At 54.3% G+C, this 23,652-nt stretch overlaps 2 protein-coding genes across 4 annotated transcripts in view; both read right to left on the bottom strand.

Annotated features, from left to right (window-relative positions):
* Window positions 1-201: 201 nt before the first annotated feature.
* CLDN34 (claudin 34) lies at window positions 202-897 on the bottom strand. Its single transcript, XM_090265114.1, has one exon. It carries the CDS (start codon window positions 895-897, stop codon window positions 250-252), a length of 648 nt encoding a protein of 215 aa, XP_090121240.1. The 3' UTR covers window positions 202-249.
* An 11,741-nt stretch (window positions 898-12,638) lies between these two features.
* The window catches only part of LOC149991894 (protein Shroom2-like), a 93,389-nt gene continuing 82,375 nt past the window's right edge, over window positions 12,639-23,652 (bottom strand). For 2 of the 3 annotated variants that reach the window (XM_090265163.1, XM_090265166.1), the window contains 5 exons: window positions 22,720-23,421; window positions 19,474-19,992; window positions 18,152-18,323; window positions 15,924-16,196; window positions 12,639-13,407 (listed from right to left, as the gene is read on the bottom strand). In XM_090265163.1, the coding sequence (XP_090121289.1) occupies window positions 13,141-13,407; window positions 15,924-16,196; window positions 18,152-18,323; window positions 19,474-19,992; window positions 22,720-23,421 (1,933 nt within the window). In that variant the 3' untranslated portion in view covers window positions 12,639-13,140. The remainder of the gene's footprint in view (window positions 13,408-15,923; window positions 16,197-18,151; window positions 18,324-19,473; window positions 19,993-22,719; window positions 23,422-23,652) is intronic. The other variant, XM_090265164.1, reaches the window with a different exon arrangement.

Raw genomic sequence — 23,652 nt, forward strand, 5'->3', positions numbered from 1 at the left:
TGTGAGATTCTCAGACACTCTTATTATTCACTCCACAATCATTAAAATTCAGATTCAGTCAGACAAAGAGACCATGGGTCTTTCGGGATTTTTTACTTTTTTCCATGAAAGGGCCTTAACCAATCCAGGAGGCAGATGTGCACACAGGTGACCCGACCACGTGGCCACAGTCTCGAGTCTTTGGGGATGTGTTGTAGGGCATCCCGCAAACTCCTGGTGGCCTTGAATTTGCAGGGCCCGTGCGCCATGTCATACCTCGCAGACGACGGGATGGACCTGGGTGTCGGGCACCAGTTTGTAGGACAGGGCCAGCAGCCCGCTGAGCAGCATCAGGAGGGCGGCCAGCGCTGCCATCGCAGAGGCACTGCCCACCTCCTGTGTCTCCGGCTTGAAGGGCAAGGCAAAGGACGGCGGGAAGGCTATGCCCTCGGCCCCCATCACGGAGCTGTAATTCCACAGCACAGCAGTGCAGATGCAGACCCCCGCGGTGAGGTTCAGAACCCCTGCAGCCACGAAGAGGTTCCGGGTGGCGTCCTCCTGCTGGTTCCCCACGCACACGTTCCTCAGTGCAGACACGGTGAGCCCTTTGCTCAGGAGCCCCAGAAGGCCGGCGGCCAGCAGGAGACTTTGAGCCACGCGGATATCAAGAGGCAGGAAGGTGTCTCCGTAGCTGTACCGGTGGCAGGCGAAGTCTCTCTTGGAATAGCTGCTGTGGTGGTAAGTGCAGACTTTCCACATGCCCACGCAGGCCAGGCCAGGGGGGAAGGGCGGTGTGTGGTCCACGTGCCACACCCGCCACTCCGCCAGGCCCATGGAGAGCATGGAGAACACGCAGGCCACAGTGGCGACCACAAAAGCCGCCACTTGGCGATTGGCGCTGCTGACCAGCAAGCTCATGGCGGCCACGTCCCCAGGGGATCTGTAAATGAACACAGGGCTTCATGAGAGCTACTCCCACAAGCCTGGAACAAACTGCCCCCCGTGGGAGCAGGCAGGCGCCTCACTGCACAATGGTGGCATGAGACCCTTGGGCTCCGCGCGTGGGTGTGCAGGCCCAGCAGACTCTGCAAAGGGCCCTTGGGCAGTATGTACCAAAAACCTTCCCATAGACCCCCTTTTCACGCAGGCCTTTGTGCAAAGACACAGCAAAGATCAGCTGCCAACATTTAGTGACAGAGACAGTCATCGCAGCATTGTTCGCAATATCAAACAAATGAGGAACCACTTCCAGGCCGACAATAAGGTCTGGTTAAATGACTTCTGCTAAATCCACACCGCCGCGCCCTATGCCAACACGACACGCATAACTGGAACCGCACGAGGTGGGATATTTCGTGTTTGGCTCGCTCACTTTGCCTAACATTCTCCTCCAGGTTGATCCACGTTGCAGAGTAGGGTTCAGGTGTATGGATGTACCCCAGTCTGTTCATTCATTCAGCAGTTTGGGGACGTGTGGATCAGTTCTACATTTCGGCTCTCACGAATAACACCGCGGTGAACGTTTGTGTAGAAAACCTTAAATGACCCTAAACATTCTCATTTGTTGAGCGCAGGGACTGAGGAGTGAGTCCCATGGGTCATAGCATGTGTGCTTAACTTTGAACAAAGTGCTAAGCTGCCTCCCCAAGCAGCTGCCCTTTTGAGGTGATTGTAGAAACTGCCCATTGGAAGCGTCCCGCATGCCCACCAGCTACGTAGGAGGGCTCTATTTTCCTGTTGCCATTAAAACATATGTGACCCAAAGGAAGATGTACACACTAGACACACGAACAAGCAGCATGTCGCCAAGGTGTATGTACAACCAGATCATGGGTGTGAAGAGAGCTGGAAGTTTCTGTGCTAAGTCAGAAAGACATTTTAACTGGCCTAGAGGGGTTATGGGTATCTTTTAAAAGCTATTTGCATGGTGAACAATTGCACACAAAATCAAAGTGTACAACAAACATATCCGTTGCCACCACTCAGCTTAAGAGATACGAGATCACCGCTCCCTTGCTTTAGTTCCTGGTCTCAGCAACTGTCCCCAAACACCTTGGTTCAGTTCTCCCTGTTTTTCAAGACAGGATTCCTGCTGCCACCACGCCTGTGTGGCTGGCTTCCTTCACTCAACACCGTGTTCATGACCACAGAGTACACTTTTTTTAAGAAGTTTTATTTATTTATTTTTAGACAGGGGGAAGGAAGGGAGAAAGAAGGGGAGAGAAACATTGAAGTGAGAGGGAAACATTGATTGGTTGCCTCTCACCCGCCCCCAACTGGGTACCTGGCCCGCAACCCGGTCATGTGCCCTGAGTGGGAATCGAACCAGCGACCTTTTGGTTCACAGGCCAGCACTCAACCCTCTGGAACACACCACCCAGGGCAGTTTATGATCTTTTTTAAGTAATGTGTGGCTGTGCAATCCTTTCAGATATTTGTCATGACCACAATTGTTTTGAAATAAAAAAAATAAAACACTTGTGAAGTGATGGAAGATTAACTCTGGCCCATAAATACACTGCAACACCTAGTGGGTATTAAAGTAACTCATTCTCTGTAGTACGTAGCAGACGTGACAGTAAAGGAGTGTTCAGTAACATGGGAAACTGCCTCTGGGGGGGCACATTTTACAATGGGGATTAGAAGCTCAGTGGATCGGAGCATCGTCCCGTGCACCAGAAGGGCACAGGTTCAGTCCTCTGTTGGGGCACATGCAGGAGGCAACTGACATAGTTCTCTCTCTCTCTATCCTCGGATGAGGATTAAAAAAATAGTAATGAACATAAGAAAACACATGCACCATGATCTTATTTTTGCCCATCATAGAATCTACTGGAGAATAAAACAACTGGGATTTACTAGTGATTTTTGTTTTGCTTTTATATTTTAAGGTAAAAGGCTGTTCCTTTTATTCCATAGGAGAAACTGGGGTGATGTATAGGGATACAAGGACAGAAAGGGGTCAAGGGTGAGCAGACGTGGGCACCAAGCCAGTTCATGGAGAGCATTGAGAGGTTCAGACTTTATTCTGGGGGTCCCATGGCACAGGACCTTCAAGACCAGGATCCTTTCTTATGGCCAGATAGTCATGGAAGATGCATATTTATAAAGCTCATTCCTTTGCACCAGATAATCTCAAACAAATTATTTGGAAGGAACACAGGAACTGGAGCAGTGGCAGGAATGTGACAGTCGGCTTGAGCGCGTTCGGGTGATGGGGAGCGTTTGTTCTGAGAGAGACACATAAGCAAGCGGCTGCAAGCCGGCTGCTGGGCTGAGGGCCAGAGAGCGGGACGAACATGCTCCAGGGGATAGAAGATGCTCTTGGAGGGCAAATTCAAGTGCATGGAAGAGAGCGCACGCAGGCTCTGCTGCCACAGACTCAAGCCAGCTCAGTCTGTCACCAAGGGACCAGGGACCATTCAAGCCCACCCACCTTTTGTAGGAGACAGAGAAGAGAACAATCCAAGGAAGAACATCAAACTTAACGACCGAGTGAACATCCCGGGCACCTTGTGACATCCCAGGCATGGGCCAGAGATTCCAGAGGCTCCCCTCCAGGGCTCTGTGGCTCTCCAGGGCTGGCAAAGAAACCTAGAGGAGTCGCTATGTCCTGAACTGAAATCGGGTCCTTCGAAACAGGTTTCTACTGAAGCCCTGGCTATCCTACTGAGTGACCCAATGGAATAAGGACCTCCAGAGACATGTGTCCACCTATTAGGTGGCTTTCTGAGGCAGGGAGAGTGGGGAGGAGAGGTTTGTGAGGGGGCAGGCGTGGCAACAGACAGAAGGAACGGAAGACCCGGAGGAATCCCTGCGGATCGAGTGCTGCCATAAATTACGATGCTCACCCTAAAAAGGTTTTTTTCTTTTGGACAACTCTTTCCTACCCAGTGCTGATGACCTCTGGACTCAGAACTTCCGAACAAAGAATGCCAGCATCGCGGTCACCCATGCCATGTGTCCACGAGGCACGTGACCACTTTCTCCCTGAGAGAAGTCTCATGAAGCCCCTTGACCCACTGTGAGGGTGGTGGAGAAACTCACACGTTAGCTTTTGGCTCCAAAAGAGAAGGCTTCCGGCCCTCGCTCTGGGAAGTCTCACCCCAGAGCCACGACATCCCCTTCACCCCTCAGCTGGCCTGTTCTCTGCTGACGGGCCACCTCCCGCCCACCACTGACAAGGCCAGGGGACTGACAAGAGTGCTGTCCCACTGGCCTAGATGTCCCCTCATCTAACTGCTGTGGGTCACTTACGTACCAGGTGCAAACTACACATACCTAGCATTTTAAAACCTTTTAAGAAAATATTGGGATAAGGAGCCCTTGCGATGCAGAGCTGAGTGGAAAGAAGAGCCATGTTGTGGGTTGTGCACTATTTGCTCAAGGCAAGACCCCCTCAGAGAACTGTCAAGACAAGAAGCTGTTCACCTGGGTACATCTGTACCAAAGCTGTGTTGCTTTTCCTTTTCAAAACAGCTTACTCAACACATAATTCATACACACAAAACCCAGCATTTGCAAGGGTACAATTCAGTGGTTTCTGCATATTCATAAGACCAGGCAGACATCGCTGCTCTCTCATCCTAGAATGTTCTTCTCACCTGAGAGCAGGCACACCGCCTGCCCTCCTAGGTTCCCCAGGACACCCCCCTGCCCCCACCGCCCACCTGCTCTCTGTCCCTGCAGAACTGCCTATGGCGGACACTCTGGATAAACACGCCTATCCAACCCTTGTGACTGGCTCTGCAGTGACCACAATGTTTTGGGGGTTCATCCACACATTTTGGGGTTCATTCATTTTCACAGCGCAATCACACAGCACACTATGTGCATGTCCCACAGTGTGTGGATCCATTTAGCAGTGGATGGACTGTCGCTGACCTATTTTGGCTATTATAAATGATGCAGCTATGAATATTCATGTGTATGTCTCTCTGGGGATGTACTTTTTTAATTTTATTTTTTACGTGTTTATTTTTTCATCCTCACCTGAGGTCACATTGATTGATTTTAGAGAGCGGAAGGGAGATGCAGAGACACAAACATCGATGTGAGAAAGAAGTATCAATCGGTTGCCCTCTGCACACGCCCCAAGCAGGGATCAAACATTCCACATTTGCCCTGACTGGGGATCAAACCCGCAACCTCCAGTGCACAGGACGACACTTCAACCTATTGAGCCAACCAGCTAGGGCTGGGTGTATGTTTTAATTTCTCCTGGGTATGTACCTGGGAGCGGAATTGCTGGGTCACAAGGTGACTGCTTTACATTTTGAGGAAGCCCCCCTCCCTCCATTTCCCAAAGCAGCTGCGCCATTTGACAATCCCACCAGCAACAGCACTTCTTACTGTCTGTCTGTTTGGCTTTGGTGGCTGCCTGTCTGCATCTGCAATCACTCCGCCCTCTCAGGGTGCAGGAACCTTGGGGGACAAGGGAAACTTTCAAATTGATCTTAACTGTAGTCTTCTGGTTATTTTCTGGCCTCATGGTGGTTAAAACACAAGTACCTAACCAGACACTGGCTCCTAACCTGAAAAGTCTGGTGATGTCCATCCTTTGAATTAAACCCAGCTCTAGGAACTCTGAAACGGTTTCCCTAAGCTGGAGACCCTGTCTGTGCAGTGTCCTGGGAGACACCAGCTCTCAATCACATGGGAGCTGTAGACCTCACACGGTGCCTGAGTTCTGTGGGGTCCAGGGCTCAGACGAGCGTCTCTAGGAGCTCAGGGGTGGAGGGGACAAGGGCACAAGGCTGCCTCTTCTCAGAGACAGTCAGGTTTTGTTTTCACTAGATGAGGAGATGACCTTGCAGGAACACAGCTGTCCAATAATTGGAGAATGTAAAAGAAAAAGAGGAACAGGGTCAAGAAGGCACAGGCAGAGAAGCAGTTGGGAGAGGTGGACTTTGTGGAGTGTGCGAATGACCTTGAACCAGGGCAGTGAAATACCAATAACTTAAAACAGGATGGAGGATGCGTGAGGACCACAGGAGGGCCCTGTGTACAGGCTACAGAATGAAGACAGGATCTGCGAGGTTGCGAGTGGGACTAGACGGTCTGCAGGGAAGGACGCTGTGGTCAGTGGCTGGTCACATCCTTCTACCTGCTTTTGTCTCCACAGGTGAGTGTCGTCACTCACATGCCGCCACCTGAATCTACGTCTGAAGAGACCCAGGCATGGGCATCCAAATGTAAAAGAGACACAGATCCAGCCAATAAGCATTGAGAGGGAGGGAAACAAACACTGTGTGGCGAGTGAAAATACAGCAAAGAAGGACTGAGAAAATACAACACAGAGCCCAAAAATGAATTGTGGAATGACTCTGAAGATCCAGCCATCGCATTTCTAGATATATACCCAAAAGAAGCAAAAGCAGGGACTCGAGTTATTTGCACACCCATGTTCACAGCAGCGTTATTCACAATAGCCGAGAGGTGGAAACAACCCCGTGTCCAACAATGGATGTGTGGATACAGAAAATGTGGTCTGTTTCCACTAGGGAGTATTACTCAGCCATGAAGAGGAAGGACATTTCCATCCATGCCATGACAGGGATGGACGCTGAAGATATCCTGCCAAGTGAAATGAGGCAGTAGCAGAGACACAAATACATCATCCTTCCACTCACACGAGGTGCCCAGGCCAGTCAAAGTCACTGGACAGGAAAGCAGCAATGGCTGCCAGGGGCTGAGGGGTTCTGGGGAGGTGGGGCTCAATGGGGACAGATTTCAGTTTGAGAAGATGAGCCAGGTCTGCTGTTGTGGGTAGCACAACACAGTGAAGGTCCCTACTAACACTTACAAATGGTAATAAGGTACATTTCTGTCCTATCTATCTGAAAACAACAGCACCCACCTCACAAGCAGGCTGAGCCTCAGGCAACCGGGGGCACAACTCCCAGGAAGCAGGCGTCTGCGCCGGGGGCGACGGACCCTGGGGCCGGCCCCGCTGCCGCAGCTGGCCGCCCAGTGGCTCCTCGCTGTGGGCAGACGCGCGTCAGCCACACCGCAGGCCAGGCAGGCAGCACTGACCCTCTCCGCAGCCTCTGGTCTGTTATCACTCTCCACCCCCCATTGTCCACACCCTCAGGATTCCCGTTGCTAGGCCCCGAGCACCTTGACGACACCCACCTTCCTTAACGACCAGTCCTGGCTTCTCTTGAATATGTCCCCCTCTTGGTCCACTTTTCAGGGTGGGGGTAGGCTGATTAATCGCCCGTCAGAATCCTTTCAGGGTCTGCTGGGCTTGAGCCGTGTGTTGTTTTTAATTTTTATTTTGTAATCAGTCTTTTTAAAGATTTATTGATTTATTTATTTTTGGAGAGAGGGGAAGGGAGGGAGAAAGAGAGGGAGAGAGACATCAGCCCTGGCTGGGTAGCTCAGTTGGTTAGAGCATCGTCCCTATACACCAAGGTTGCAGGTTTGATCCCCGGTCAGGACACATACAATAAGCAACCAATGAGTGCATAAATAAGTGGAACACATTGATGTATCTCTCTCTCAAAATAATAAATTAAAATTTAAAAAGAAAGAAAGAAGTAAAGAAACATTAATGTGTGGTTGCCTCCTGTAAGCCCCCAACTGGGCACCTGGCTCCCAACCCAGGCTTGTGCCCTGACTGGGAACCAAACCGGTGACCCTCTGGTTCACAGGCTGGTGCTCAATCCACTGAGCCACGCCAGGCAGGGGTTGAGCCACGTCTAGTCACACTCTTAACCCCCAGAAATGGTGTCTAAGGTACCACCTGGATGTAGTAACAGCCTCAAATCAGCCACAACAACATATCATGCAGGTGTCAGCAGAAGTGGCACCAATGGGTGGAAGTCACTTAGGAAAGACCGGTGACAGATCACACATTAGGAAAGTCACCCTTCATGGGGTGGGGTGGGGGACATGACCTCCCAGTTATTGGAACATGGTGTGTGTGAGCAAGACAGGAAGGAATACGTCAGATCATCGCTACTGTGAGAAGCTGGCTGCTGAGACCGGGGCGGGCGGTGAACGGGGTTTTATCAGTGAGGCTGCCACAAAGGCCCCCGGGGTCAGCAGCCAGCATCAGGGGTAAATTTACATGGGGGTCAAAGGCCCCCTGGAATCTTCTGCTTAGTTTCTGTGATGAGAAAATTATTCAAAGCACATGAACAGAGATGCCTACAAATATCTTCATAAAACCAACAAACAACAACAAAAAAACAATGAACCTAATAACTGAGGTTACAACAGGGAGAAATAGAAAAAGAACCCTAAAACCCTCCTTGACAGGACATGTTCAGGAAACCATTTTAAGTCTTTCTAATGCCGTCCTACACAGGAGTTCAACATGATGTCGAAGATAATGAAGGGGACAAGTTTTTAATGGTGTCGGTCAAAAGCAGGTTTTAAAAATATGTGATCCTAGAACCTTGTTTCTTAAAAAATAAAAATGAATAGAAAAAAGGAATGGGGAGGAAGAGAAGGGAGGGAGGGAGGGGATGGACAGAGCGGAGGGCGGGGCAGATAAGTGGCGCATCACCTGGTCCCTGCACAGTACCTGCAGGGAGTCTCAGCGTCACCTCACAGGGCTGGGTGGATGCGACAGTGCCCTTTAAGGATCTGAGGGACGTCACTGCTCCCAGTAGAAGGGGACAGGGACCGCGGGAGAGATGGACATGCAGCCAGCCGAGACCTGCCATCTAATGCTGGCTGTGCCGTCCCTGGTGGGCGGCTCCTGGCAAGATTCTGAGATGCCCCGTATGTACCTGGTGCACAAGGAGGGTTACATATGTCATTAGCTATGGACACGCACACATGCGTGTTTGCGTATTTATCAGTCATGCCCTAGGCTTCATTTGGATAAAAATGATGTATACGAAATTAAATGTGAAGGCCATGGCCTTGTAAGGAGACAGACATGGGCGCCTCCCTCCATCCCAGGGGCCGGGAGCCCCTTATAGTCAACACTCTGCATCCTACATTGACACCAGGACTTGCCGTCCTTAGAACTGTCTGTCAAGATATGTTGGCCTTTGATGTATTAAATTTGCAAATGCGGGTGGGAGCAATCCAAGCTCAGATGTGTTTGGGAAACCCGGAAATGAAAGTTAAACAGAGTCCTCACTTGAGGACTTGCTTATTAATTTTAGAGACAGAAGGGAGACAGAGAGGGAGAGAAACGTGGATGTGAGAAACATCAATTGGCTGCCTCTCCCACACGCCCTGGCGGGGGACCAACCCACAACCCAGGCATGGGTCCCTGACTGGGAATTGAAGCCATGACCTTTCTCTTTGTGGCATGACACCCAACGCACTGAGCCACAGCGGCCAGGGTGTATCGGAACTCTACTTTAAAGCGCCTCTGAACATCCCAGGTGTTATAATGATAGGAGAAAAGGGTCTTTGGAAGAGGCCAAAAGAAAACTGCCCTTAAAAATGGGGGGAAAAATAAGCAAAACTTTTCAGACGTCCAAAAAACGTTGCCAGGATCACAAAGAGCTCCATGTCTTCTTCCCCCAGACTTCCCAAATGGGAAGAACTTCCATGACCCCAGTGCCAGGGACAGATCCCGGACGTGAGCGCTGACACAGCGACGTGACCCACAGACCCAAGTCCCATCACTCCTGCCATCTGATGACTCATTCGGGAGCAGGCGTCTCCCTGTCGGCAGGTACCTACCTGTCCTCCAATTTTGACCTGTGCATCGGTTTATCTGCCATCACTTTTCACCACCTTGGCAGCTTTTAAGAGAACCGCTAGGTTTTGTTTTGAAAGACTTTCCCTCCCTTGGGGTTTGTGCGATGTATTCCTGGCAAGACCTTCTCCGAAGGGGGTTGTGTCTCTTGGAGCCCCTACATCCAGAGTCCATGTCTCATTCCCGGGGCTGCCAATGGTGCTGACAATGCCTCTTGACGTGGCTGCAGGATGCTACTTAACCAGTTAAGTCCTACAACCAGGTTTAAACCTAAGCCCCAGGGCCTCTCCCTCACAGCCTGGTCCTTCCTAGGCCCTCACGGGGCCAGCAATGAGCTTGCAGAACCCTGTGGTTCGGTGAAACTCACCAGAGACAGTTTCAGTGACGTCACCTCTCCCTCTCTCTGTCTCGGTGGTGGTAGCACTGCCACGACATTGCGGGATGTGGGGGAGATGTTGCAGCGTGCAGACAACACAGCTCGGGTTTGGGGGGCCCATTTCTGCAAGTGGCTGTGACTTCAGATGCAGCCTTTCCCAGAATAAACACACTGTGCCCTGGTTTCCTTATTTTTTCTTAATGGGACATGCAGACAACAGAGAGGGTGCTGGGAGGGTGCAGACCGGGGACAGTACAACCACCAGGACTGAACATGGAGCAAGTGACATGTGCCCATGTCCTTGACTGTGTCTCTGTACCCAACTCGGCAGGTCCCAAACAAGTCTGACAGCCTATGCCAAAGTACAGATGATTCTCTGTGAGCTTGAGCACACGGGGGCTCAGGGACAAGACCCTGCACATGGTCACCAATGGCTCACAAGACTTGGGTCATAAGACATAGGTCACACAGCTGTGCAGCCTGATGTCACCCCCCCACGCCCCCACCAACCCCAATGCTTTCGGACTGCGAACGGATCCGCCTTATGTATCGACTGGCATAAACAGTTACACATCCCTCAACGAATCAATAATGGTTTAGGAATCTGACCTACAGGGAAGACTTTCTGATTGTTCCAGAAAGGGGTCGTCACATAGATAAACGAGACACATGCGCCGTGCACTCCGAGACACCGTTTATTTCATGGCAGTCAAGCAGGAGGACGTGCTGAGAGGTAAGTGTCGGGCATGACACCTGTGTGTGTTCTCCGCAGTGACGCACGGGCCCGGGCCCACCCACCATCAGAGCACGCTACTGCGGAGCCACATCACGGGCTCAGCCACCCCCCCTCCAAGAACGCCAAGGGCCCCACAGTAGCACCAGACAGGGTTTCTGGGCAATAATATAATTATATACAAGGTTGTGTATGTACATCCACGTGCTGGCATCTCTGCGTCCCTGCTACTGAGACGCTGAGGAGGTCAACAGCCACAGCACTACTACATATTGCTATGTATAACCAAGTTCTCGGGCGACATCCAGAGGCCACACACAGACACACACGTTCAGTTATTCGCATTTGACACAGATATCACCAAAACCACGACAATACTGTACTGGAGGGGAAGGAATCACAGATCAAAGCTTTGTCTCGATGAACCACCGGACACGTGGAAATGAGCGTGGTTGTCCCCCCGAGGGACGGAGACGAACAGAGGACCGGGCGGGACCAGCTAGCTGGACCTTTTCTGACACGGCCCGTTTTCACAGCCAGCACCCGAGTGGAAAGGAGGGCACTTCACTGGCAAGGTTTTCAAGTCACAGAGCTTAACTTAGTAGGAATGAAAACGCCTGAGAAGGGATCCGCCTTCTGGGCGTGGATCGGTTGCCAGAAAGAGGCTTATTGCCTGCGTTAGCGAAGCTTGCCCGTCTGGCTCAGCGCCTGTGGCTCCTGAAGTGTTGGACTGGACCTATGTCCTAAGACATTGCTGCGTGTGTGTGTGTGTGTGTGTGTGTGTGTGGGTGTGTATTTTGTTAAGGCGCTGGTCACTGCTGACAAGGAGACATCTCGCCACCTGCTGGAAAACTTCTTGTATGGGAATAAGGGCAACTGGGTATTAAAACGACCCTCCAACATCAAACAAACGTCCAAATGTTCCCTTGACGTGAACTCATTCAAGGGGTCCTCCCCCCGTGAACCACGCATTTAATCCAATGCACATCCGTGAAGAGACCCAGCTGATCTACGATGATTTAGGTGAGATACGTAACTAATCATCAAGCCATGGGCGGTTCCCCCTCTTCCCACTGTGCTTATTTGCCACGCACAGATCCTCTCTGGCGAAGTCTTTCGCCCACGTTTCCAGCTGGGCTGTTTGTTTTCTGATGGTAGATTTTTATAGAATTCCTGATACATTCTGGAGATAGCCCCTTTGCCCCATATGTGACCTGCCAATATCTTCTCCCAGCCTGTGACTTGTCAGCCAGAAATGGAGAGCAAGACAGTGTGTTTTTCTTTTTTTACGTGAATAGACTCATTTTAGAATCTTGCAATGTCAACCCCTCAAAAGGGCACAAACTCTGTAAACTTGGTGGCAAAGTTGCACCGTCGATGGGACCTCTGAAAAGCAGGAGGCAGGGTACTTACAGTAAATGGATCAGGGCCTTCACGGCATGCTGACCGATTTAAAGAGACAAAAACAGAAAATAGCCAGTTACCATTAATGACCCTACACACACACAATACACGTTCTGGGGGAAAAGTAATTTAAGAAATTTCCCATTGGTCTCACGAGACAAAATATCTAGCAAGCACAGGACGAGCAGACACACATTTAACCGAGTCATTTCACGCTGCAGGGAAACACCTGCCCCCGTGCCGCCGGGGGAGGTGAATTCACGGAATCGGCACTGTGCATCTGTGTTAAAGCATGCTCAGTGCTAAAGCATGCTCCCCGTTTCCACCACTTTAGCACGGGCGAACCTAACACGGAGGTTATGCATTTCACAGTTGGTCTGCAACCACTTGGGAAGTCTTCACCTCTATAAAACGTTAATAAATTATCACCATCATCATCAGGGTTTGTGCTAGGTCAGGTGAACAGCATTGCACGACAGACACTGAAGGCTGACGCCGTGGGACGGATGCGGAGAACACAGGGCGGCCCCTGGCCCGGCGGAATCACAGAAGATGGGGGCAGGGTTTCCCCTCTCCGGCCCCTGCAGACGCCCTCAGTCGCTTCCTGCGCGGCTGGCTCAGCGGCTCTGGAGCAGGCAGGGCACCCTGACGGCTGCCCACGGGCCCCCGCGTGCGCTACGGGCCTGGAGCCCGAGGTCTGCACCGCAGACACCCGCCACGCCCCGCCGCCCGGCGCCACGTCCGGTTGCTCATAAAGGGGAACGGCTGACAGAGGGCCGCTCGGCTCAGCGTTCCGAAGGGCAACCAGGAGCATCCCCAACTCATCCCAGACATACACGCGAGTTCCTGCGTCTCTCACAGCCGCTTCGCTGCGGGAGGGCTCTCGCTACAGGACACACACACAGGCTGGCGTTTCACAGGCCTCCTGGGCACCGCGGCGCCAAGGCCGGTGTCCATCCCCCACCGGGGACGAGCCTGTCACTTGCCCCTCTCGGGCTGCAGGCTGTCCACCAAGCACCGGAGCTGCTCCTCGCCCAGGTGGATCTTGTCCTCCAGCTCCCGCTGCTCGATGATGAGGGCCGACTTCATCTTCACGAAGTACTCGTAGTCCGCCAGGCTCTCGTCCCGCAGGTAACTGGCCAGGATGTCGAACACGATGCGCTCCCGGCGGTCTAGGTTCTCCTTGAGCTCCTTGGCGTCCTCGTGCTGTTGGATGAGGACCCGCTGCTTCTCCAGCAGCGATTGCTGGGGACAGAGGAAGACACAAAGCTGTGAAGGACCAGGGTGAAAACAGGGCTCCAGCGGACGCCCTGATGGGGCCGGCACAGAGCTACGGAGAACGTGCGCAGGATGAACTCGCGGCTGCTGCAGGCCCAGCCTGGCCGTCGCCCTCCCGCCCAGCGCCTCTGGGGCCTCTCCCACCTGCACGGCTCCCAGCAGCTAAAAGAAATCGCCCCGACCGGGACAAGAGCAATCAACACACTGAAAACAACAGAATTCGGAGACACTCCACAGGTGCAAGGGACTTAGGGATCCTACCTGCCTTCCTGTGACGCTATGGTGGCAAAAGGAATAGATTCTGAAGGCATTTCAGGGAGGATTTCTAAACCTTTCTGGCAGGAGAAGGAGGTTGTGGGGGCAGCTGGAGACCAGGACAAGGAGGGCGTGGGGGGAGGGGCGTTGGGGGGAGAGACTCTCGGGCTGTTCGGGTGGCAGCGGCTCTCACTCCTTACCAGGGTCCTGCTCTGGGACACAACATCCCCATTCCCAAAATGTGGCACCCACAGTTGCCCTCTGTGACCGCAGAACACAGGCCTCAGTTCCCAGTGGCCCCAAGTCTCACGAACATGGACAAAGGAAAACATGAAGCAAATTCCAATGTCGCCTGGCAGTAAGGGCACAAATTCCTTTCCTTGGTGCGGCTTTCTCCTTTTTACTTGGATGTCACAGGCTGCCTCTTACCCTGCTCCCTTGCACCTGGGCTAGCCACCTCATGCCTTACACCTGGCCTGAGGATTGTTAAGACACTTCCTGCCTTGTACCGGGCCTGAGGACTGCTAGCCACCTCATGCCTTGCACCTGGGCTGAGGATTGTTAGCCACCTGCTGCCGTGCACCTGGGCTGAGGACTGTTAGCCACCTGCTGCCTTGCACTGGCGCTGAGGATTGTTAGCCACCTCCTGCCTTGCACCTGGGCTGAGGACTGTTAGCCACCTGCTGCCTTGCACCTGGGCTGAGGACTGTTAGCCACCTGCTGCCGTGCACCTGGGCTGAGGACTGTTAGCCACCTGCTGCCTTGCACCGGCGCTGAGGATTGTTAGCCACCTCCTGCCTTGCACCTGGGCTGAGGATTGTTAGCCACCTGCTGCCTTGCACCTGGGCTGAGGACTGTTAGCCACCTGCTGCCGTGCACCTGGGCTGAGGACTGTTAGCCACCTGCTGCCTTGCACCGGCGCTGAGGATTGTTAGCCACCTCCTGCCTTGCACCTGGGCTGAGGATTGTTAGCCACCTGCTGCCTTGCACCTGGGCTGAGGACTGTTAGCCACCTGCTGCCGTGCACCTGGGCTGAGGACTGTTAGCCACCTGCTGCCGTGCACCTGGGCTGAGGATTGTTAGCCACCTCCTGCCTTGCACCTGGGCTGAGGACTGTTAGCCACCTGCTGCCTTGCACCGGCGCTGAGGATTGTTAGCCACCTGCTGCCTTGCACCTGGGCTGAGGATTGTTAGCCACCTGCTGCCTTGCACCTGGGCTGAGGATTGTTAGCCACCTGCTGCCTTGCACCTGGGCTGAGGACTGTTAGCCACCTCCTGCCTTGCACCTGGGCTGAGGATTGTTAGTCACCTGCTGCCTTGCACCTGGGCTGAGGACTGTTAGCCACCTCCTGCCTTGCACCTGGGCTGAGGACTGCTAGCCACGGCCACAGGCCAGCATCCAGGAGATACTTTGCACTGTGCCAACAGAGCAAGAGCTCAGTAAAGCGGCATGTCCTTCAGCAGTGGCTGCAAACAGAAGCTGCTCTGGGTGTGCAGATTCAGGGAAGTGCCCCTGAGCAAATACCATTCCAGGGTGTGCTGCCCAGTCCTGGTGGCCACATACACCTCAGGTGCTTCTGAAACAAAGGTGTAGCATGCTTCGGTGGAAAAAGGTGAGGCTAAGCCCATGCATTCCAATCCAAAAGGGAAGGGATGGTAGTGGATTCTGGAAATCCAGTTCAGGTTCAGCCCGGCTGGGCTCTATTGTTACTTGGCACTGCAGACATTATGGGGGCGACTTCATGTGTCTGTTCGAGTGCTTATCTCCTATCTGGAAACATGAAAGGGGCCTTCAAAAACCTCCTCCACATCTCCGAACTCATCGGCATGCCTGTCTCTAAAAACCTGAGCTTCCCCAGGCCCACGTGCAGCTGCTCATCCAATACCGGTGCACTGGAGACCTGACCACTGACTGGTGCCTCCACCGGGCCACGCAACGTGGGAGGGGGGGGCGGCTGTACAAGAAGTGGGCAACGGCCCACCTGCACCCAGGGATGCTGTGCAGCGGGAGTGATGGAGCCCAGTACCAGGGGGACCGCATTATCTCTCTATCACAGAAAGCGAGGGCCCTCCCTGTTTCCACAGCATCCTGTACGAAGACGTGGGCAGGCCTCTGTGTGAGGCTGCAAGGCATTCGCTCCCTCAACACCGACACCTGAAGAGCGACCTCCCCCCCCACCCCCCCACCCCGCAGTTTCCAGGTCAGATGCGGTCGTGGTTGTACATACCCGGTCACCAGGAGACGTGTCGTCATCCAAGTTATTGAGGGCATTCTCCACCCGGGCCAGGCGGCCTGACAGGGACAGCAGGAGGTTCACCACTTTGTCCAGGTCCCCAATGAACATGCGGAACTTGTCGAATTCGTTGGGCTTGCAGACGTCCTTGGCGATGGCCTCCACCTCGTCCCCAAGGGCGTTATTGGCCTGGATGTCCTCCAGCAGGCTCTCACGGGCTTCCCGGAGCACCTGCAGCTTGCGGCCAATGCTGTCGATGAGCTCCTGCTGCGGGGCACAGGGCGAGTGCACACACCGTCAGGGCCACCACACCCGGCCCTCCGGCCGCTGCGGCACGGCGCGGTCTCCACAGAGGGGACCCCGCATCCTCCAACCACAGAGGGCGTGTAAGACCAGGGAAGAACAATGACGCCTGCTCAAATCATTGGCATTTAATTTAGACATAAAATAAACCTATTCTCGCCTTCTTAATGTGATACCAGATTACAGAGAAGTTGACACCCTCCAGGCTCTTCCCAGAAAACCTGATCTCAACCTAGATCTTTGCAGAAATTCGCAGCGTCTATGTGAAACTGTGTGCTTCTTATTTTAGGAGTTCCCAATTTAAAGATTTACGTGTACAGAGGGTATTGAGTCTTGCATCCAGTACTGAATCCAATGATTAAAAAGATCCTCTGCCCTAACTGGTGTGGCTCAATGGATTGAGCGCCAGCCTGTGAACCAAACGGTCGCCAGTTCAAGTCCCAGTCAGGGCACATGCCTGCGTTGCAGGCCAGGTTCCCAGCTGGAGGTATGCAAGAAGCAACCACCCATTAATGTTTCTCTCCCTCTATTTCTCCCTTCCTCCCTCTCTAAAAATAAATGAAATATTTAAATAATAAAAGTGTTCTCTACCTACAATTAGCAATTAAAAATTGAGACAAGCCCTGGCCACGTGGCTTAGTTCGTTAAAGCATCAAACTGTACACCAAAGAAGGTTGCAGTTTCGATCCCCAGTCGGGGTGTGTACAGGAGGCAACTGATCAGACCCTGTCAGCAATGACATTCCTTTGTCTACTTCTCTCCCTTCACCCTGTTTGAATTTGCTCACCACCTGACCTACTAAAAAGTTGACCAACTTTCTCTGGAAAGGGCCAGAAAGTAAATATTTTAGACCTTACAGGCCAAGGAGTCAACTCTGCTGGTCTAGTGCAAAAGCCACCGGACCAGACACACAGAAAGGCACGTGGCCCTGTTTCAATACAACTTTATTTACAAAGGAGGTACAGGGCCAGTTTGTGCCCATGGGCCATGGTTTGCTGGCCTCCTGTTGTACATTTCATTTTTAAAAAATTGTTTTATTGATTGATTTTAGAAAGCGAGGAGGGAGAGAGAAACACTGATTTGTTGTTCCACTTTTTCCTGCATTCATTGGCAGATTCTTGTATCTGCCCTGCTGGGAATTGAACCTACAACCTTGACATATTGGTACTGCGCTCTAAGCAACCCAGCTACCTGGCAAGGGCTTGCACTTCTTTGTCTATGTGTTGGCTGTCTACCCACCTGTCCCATGAGAATGCACAGGCCCCCCAGGAAGGAAGGGCTCGGTTCTGTTTTCACTGCCGCCATATCCCCAAGTGCCTGGAGGAGTTCTTGGAGTCGATCAAAGGGTGCTTTTCTGTTAAGCGAGCACCTTACAATCCACTGTTGGAGTCAGGATCATCGGATTATAGATATTTGAACTTGATATTCAAAGAGGACATGTGACTCGCTGAAGGGCACACAGTTATTTCCCCAGATTTTGATCAGGAGAGAAAGGACATATCAGCTGAACTTAAAACGAAAGGAAATGGTGCCTATTTAGCAAAATTTTTTTTAAATCCTCACCCAAGGACATTTTTTTAGTTGAAGGCTCCCTGACTAGGGACTGAGCCTGCAAGCCGGGCATGTGCCCTGACCAGGAATCAAACACCCAACCTTCTGGTCTATGGGACGATAGTCTAACCGACTGAGCCAAGGCCCACTTAGCTAATTGACCGTCGGGTCTCATTACCAAAGGGTAGCACAGATCCTGGTGGAAAGGACCCGGTCCAGAACAGACTAACCGCTAGGGCTTCCTATGACAGCCCCGGCCATCACTGTCCTGGACAAGAGCCCGACACAAACACCCCGCCACGTGGCGCGTGGCAGCCCGCCCCTGCCTGCCTCCGAGTGCGTTCCCATTTGCCGTTCTGCTTCCCTACCTTCTTCACAGACAGGTCATGATCCAAGTCAGTCCCTGCATCCTCCTCCGACTCCTGCTGCCCTTGCAGATCCTTCATCTTAATCAGCAGCTCTGCCTTGGGGGCGGATGTACTGTAGTAGGTAGAGTTGGTGGCCAGGGACACGGCCACAGGCACGCTTGGCTCCTCTCGTCTGGGTCAAAATGTCACAACGTCAGTTAGCCACAACCGTTCGCTCTGATGCGCCATCAGCCCAGCAGCCTGGGACACCGCGGACGGGCACCGGCCAGGGCGATGGCACAGCCAGAGCAGGAAGATGTAGGTGACAAGTCAGGACTACACATACCTGGCCAGGGGCACACTCATGAGCTCTAAGGCACAGGGTTTCTAAAAGGGCGGAAACGTCCATAAACCGGGATGTCTGAAAGCCTGCGCCCCGGAGGGAAGAGAGCAGACAGAGATGCTCGTCCCTGGCAGCGGCCGAGGCCCGTGAGGACGGCCCAAGTGCCACGTTCATGAGACACATCCTGCCCCCTCCTAGCAGCGGCCAGGCTGGCTCCCCACTCCTCTGGCCCCTGGCATGCCACATGTTTCTCGTCTGCTGCTCTGTGCTGGGCCTGCAGCCCACTGTCACATGGAGACAGGGAACATCAGCAAAGGCAAGCCAGGCCCCTGCGCACCGCTGCGGGCCAACGACCGCCTAGGGGTAGGCGTGGGCTACACGAAGCCAATCTAAACTGGAGCCTTCACGACGATACACACCCAGCTGCACCCCCTCTCCGGTAAACAGGTCTGGTGTGTATCAGTCGTCCCTCCTGCTGGGACAGGGGTCCTGACCGCAGCACTGTGACACTGGGCAGACCCCTCTGCAGCAGGGCATGCTGTGTGCTCTGCAGGGTGTTCAGAAGCGCGTCTGCGCTATCAGCACCTGATGGCAGGAGCCTCTCTCCCACGACTGACAAGGAAAACTGTATCCGGACACTGCTAACTGTCCCCTGCGGGGAGACGACGGTCCCACTGAGTACCGTGGTGCTATGAGGAAAGAGCTCTGCGAACAGCCCCAGAAACGACCCGGGCCTCGAACCAAGAAGACCTGAGGACCTCCGGCACACCATGCCTTTGCCAAGGCCACCATGCCCAGGAACAGGGTCCAAAACACCTGACCTTCTCTTTTAGGAGGGTCACAAGTAGGCAAAATGTGCTAGGCACCGGGGTCAGTCCTTAGGAACTCCCGCTCTCCCCAAAAGCAATCATGAAAATACACAAACACCTGAGGTCCCCACCACCCCCGGCCCAGCAGAACTGCATGGCCCACCCCAGCACAGAGGGCAGCTGCCACTCACTTCTCCTCTGTGGTTCTGGGCGAGGGGATCTTGGGGAGCAGTTTCCTCCGCTGCTGAGCTTCCTCCAGCAGGTGCTCATCCTTGGGGAAGATGCCCTCCATCAGGTCCATGGTGGTCCTGATCTTCACGCTGGGGTGCAGGATGTCAGCCAGGGACTTGTCCTTCCCCACAATCTCGCGGGCGAGCTCCTCTGACTTGAGGTCCTCCGCCGTCCTCTCTCTGGCCTTTACGTAGCTGAGCGCGGGTGGGGAGGCCCGGCCGTCGGGGGCGCCGGGGGGCTGGGCGCGGGGCTGGGGCTCAAGCCCGGCGCCTGGGCGGCTGTACAGGCAGAAGCGCGAGTAGGACTGCTCCGAAGTGCTCAGCGTCTTGATCTGGTCCCGCTCCAGCCCGCTGGGCAGCGCAGGCAGCTCCGCGGCGCGGGCCAGGGCCTGGCGGCTCTCCTTCTCGGGCTGGCTCTCCGCGTGCACAATCTTGATGGGCACCATCTTCACCGTGGTGTTCTCAATCACCCGCTCGATCCTGCCGAGGGACAAGCCAGCTGAGATGGGGCACGCGCACCCAGGCCAGACTCCCACCCAGGCGCAGAGACCGGCGGGGGTCCCTCCCCACCTGCATTCCCACACGTGAGGCCTCCATGTGCATGGCTGGTTCTACCAGGAAGGCCAGGGCCTCGCCACAGACGCAGGAGCGCTGCTTCTGGATTATTAGAAACCACTCACTAAGCACACACTTCTCCCTTGTTTTTTTTTTTTAAATCCCCACCCAAGCAAATCTTGACTAATTTTAGAGGGAGAAAACGAGAGAGAGAGAGAGAGAGAGAGAGAGAGAGAAAACAATTGGTTTCCTCCCATACGCACCCTGACCAAGGATCGAACCCACAACCTTGGCACATGTCCTGATGGGAATCGAACCTGCAACCTTGTGGTGCATGAAGTCTGTGCTCCAACTAACTGAGCCACCCTTCCAGGGCCACACTTTTCCTTTAAGAAAATAGTTTCTTAGTACAAGAAGCTGGAGAGGCACCCAGAGCACCCACAGGAAAGAGAGAGAAAATGGAAAGGAAGAGTCTGGCCAACGGGGCTGCGTTCCCGACACCCCGAATGGCAGCTGGTGCCCTCGGCGGCACCTCACGGGATCGAACCCTGGGAGGCCCTGCAGGGGACGGCCACCGGAGAAAACGCTGTCCCAAGTATTGTTAAAGGGCATATCGGTGGGAGGGCGCCACCTAGTGGTGCTCGGGAAGCAAGAAAAGAAGAAAGCCAAAAGCACCACAACTCCCAAGTTACTTCTGACTCGGGGGCTTATTAAGCTTCCTTCTGCAAAGCGACCCTGAGAGACCCAGTTTCACGGAGCACAAGGCACGCTCAAGGCTCGAAAGTGAACGCTGTGCTCACGTTGTCACTGCTGGACAGAGCTTCCCCCGTTCACAAGGCTGTGCTGTGCAGGTGCAAACGGAACAACTAACTGCGTATTCTCCTCCTCAGTGCAAATGATTAAGAGCAGGCGTGTTTCACAGAGGTGTTCATATACCATCCTTATAACGCCGCCGTTCTGAGCACATTTTAAAAGCCTAACTGTGCAGTCCTGGCCGGGCGGCTCAGCTGGTTGGAGCATGGACCCAGGCACCAAAAGCTCATGGGTTCAATTCTCGGTCAGGGCACATAGGTTGTGGGTTCGATCCCTGGTTAGGGCACATACAGGAGGCAACCAATTGATGTTTCTCTCTCTCCCTCTTCCTCTCTCTCAAAATCAATAAGCATATCCTTGGATGAGGATTAAAAATAATTCTTTACAGGCTAACTATGGAGAAAATACCATGTAGACGTGGCTAAGCTTCGGAGAGAAAATTCGGGTATGTCATCCAAGCAACAGCGAACAAGACCCCCGCTTCCGCCTCTTCACGCCGCGTTTACTAACCCGGATCATTGCGCAGAGGCGCAATTTCCAATGAGGGAAGAAGTACCAGGAAAACAAACAAGGGCAGCAGGACAGTCACGGGTGAACGTAACTTCCGAACAAAGCATCTCTTCCCGGTCATGTCTAATCACTGAAAACTGTCCCGGCCGCCACACAAAGAGCTTAAGAAACGTTCGTTTCAAAGTGAGCAGAAGATGAGGGTGAGACCTTACCGCAGGCAGATCACATCAAATCCTTATCAAAAGGCACCGGGTGGGGGGGGGGGTGAGGACGAGGGCCAAAGCCCAGTGACCCCTATGGGGCTCGGTGGACCTCAGAAGGCACCTCCCCGCAGGTGCGTCACCTGCCGCCTGCAGAAGCCAGCCCCCAGCACTACACAGCCCCTCCAGTTCTACACACACAGCCGGTCCCTGAGCGGGTCAGCCAGCACGCTGTTCTGGCTAGGGGCCACTCCACGCCCCACTCGGGAGACTCCATCAAACACAACGTCAGGGTCAACAGCGGTAGTCACCCCGAGCAAAGGACCCAAGCACCCCTCCTGCCACCTGGTCACTCTCACACAGGGCCAGGCCCAGAAACAGGCTTCCGGAAAACGCCCAGGGACACCGCTGGGACGGCTCAAACCCCAGGGGCCAAAATCGTCCCCGCTGCCCTCCATTCAGAATGAGACCAAAACTGGCCACTTCTTCTGCTTCTCGCTTCTTGAAAGGCACGCAGACAGGAGGGGCCAAAATGTCAGCAGTCAGAGCTCCTGACTGGCCGGTCCTGGTGCCCCCCAGCCCGACACGGACCACTGTGTCCCCGGGCACCACTGACAACTGCGTGCCAGAAATGCTGGCACCAGAGCAGGGGGATGAGAGCCCTGCTCCTTCTGCTTTCGGACAAGGTGGGTGCCAGCATCGCTATCTCACATGAAAAACTAACGAAAAGGAGCAGGGAAGTATTGGAGAACACGGAACACAGCGATTGTGTTACAGCAGATTCTGATTACACACAGGAAATGCTTGGGAAAAAACACAGCCCTGCTCTGCAGGTGCCCGCGGGTATCGCGGACAATAGGGGTTGGGGGCTTGAGGGAAGGGGACGGAGGAGGGTCTACGACCTCCTTCACGGCCGTGTGGGGCACGGCAGCTCCCCCACAAGCCAGCACCACTGCAGCCGTTTCCCCTCCACGCGAGTCTGCAGGACCAACCAGACACCCAACGTCGGGAGCGCATACGAGGCTCCGCTCACACACTGCCCAGGCTACAAGTGCCGCCAACCTCCCGCGGTCGGAAGGGAGCTGATGGCAGTGGAAGAGGGCATGAGGCCACCGCCCGAGGACAGTACCTTGTGGAACTGTCGTCCTGGATGAGCAGGGGAGGTTTGTCCGTCAGCTTCTGGGGGGCAAACTGAGGAGAAGGAGAGCGAGAGGTCTCCATGGCAGACGGCGGCGGGGGCCGGACCGTGGGAGGGACCAGGGCTTCCTGCGTAGGACAGGTCGGGGGCTCCCCTACATGCTGCCCGACCTGCTCCCCGGCGGCCTTCGGGGAGTCTGCGGCTTGCGCACCACTCGGCTTCTCCGACAAGGCGCGGGGGCTGCGGGAGAGGCCCAGGCGGTCCACGCGCACCTCCAGGGCCTCGGACAGTGGGGGGGGCAGGGGCTTGCCGGGCACAGCCAGCTGATGGGCCGCAGGCGCTCCCGCGGGGGTGGCACTGGCTGGCCCCCGGAACTGTCTGGGCTCGCGCTTGGGTGGCGGCGGCCTCTGCGGGGCAGGTCTCTTGGCGAGCGACGTGGCAGTCACAGGCCACGCGTCCTGCCCTCGCACGTGCGGGCCCGAGAGGCCGCTCTGCGCATGCGATTCTGGGCCCAGCGGCGTGCGGTCCTCGGAGTATCTGTAGTCACACGGCAGGGTCCCGGCTCTGCTGCGGCCCTCCTGCGGCACCTCTGCGGCTTCCTCCTGAGCATGGGGTGGCTCCGAGCCCTGGGCTGGGTGCCGCGGGTCGCCGTGTGCTCCTGGCCTAGCTTCTGGACACCAGGCATCTGCTTGTCTAGAGGGAGAGAATGAAAATGAGGCACCAACTCCTCAACAGGACGCCAAGGCATTAAACCCACAGGCATTCTCCCACCCATGTCCATGGCAACTCCTAACACGAGGTCTGGAGTCCCAGCACACACTGGCCCCCATGAGGCCGTAGGCGGGCATGTCATCCAATGAGATGTGAGGTATTAAAAACACAGGCGCCCATGTTAGACACACATACGTGTAAAACACACACGGC

The sequence above is a fragment of the Furipterus horrens genome, unplaced genomic scaffold (assembly GCF_987537825.1).
Source record: "Furipterus horrens unplaced genomic scaffold, mFurHor1.1.pri manual_scaffold_17, whole genome shotgun sequence".
Lineage (NCBI taxonomy): Eukaryota > Metazoa > Chordata > Mammalia > Chiroptera > Furipteridae > Furipterus > Furipterus horrens.

Coding starts and splice junctions, on each gene's coding strand:
- CLDN34 (XM_090265114.1), bottom strand. CDS start 897: ATGAGCTTGCTGGTCAGCAGCGCCAATCGCCAAGTGGCGGCTTTTGTG.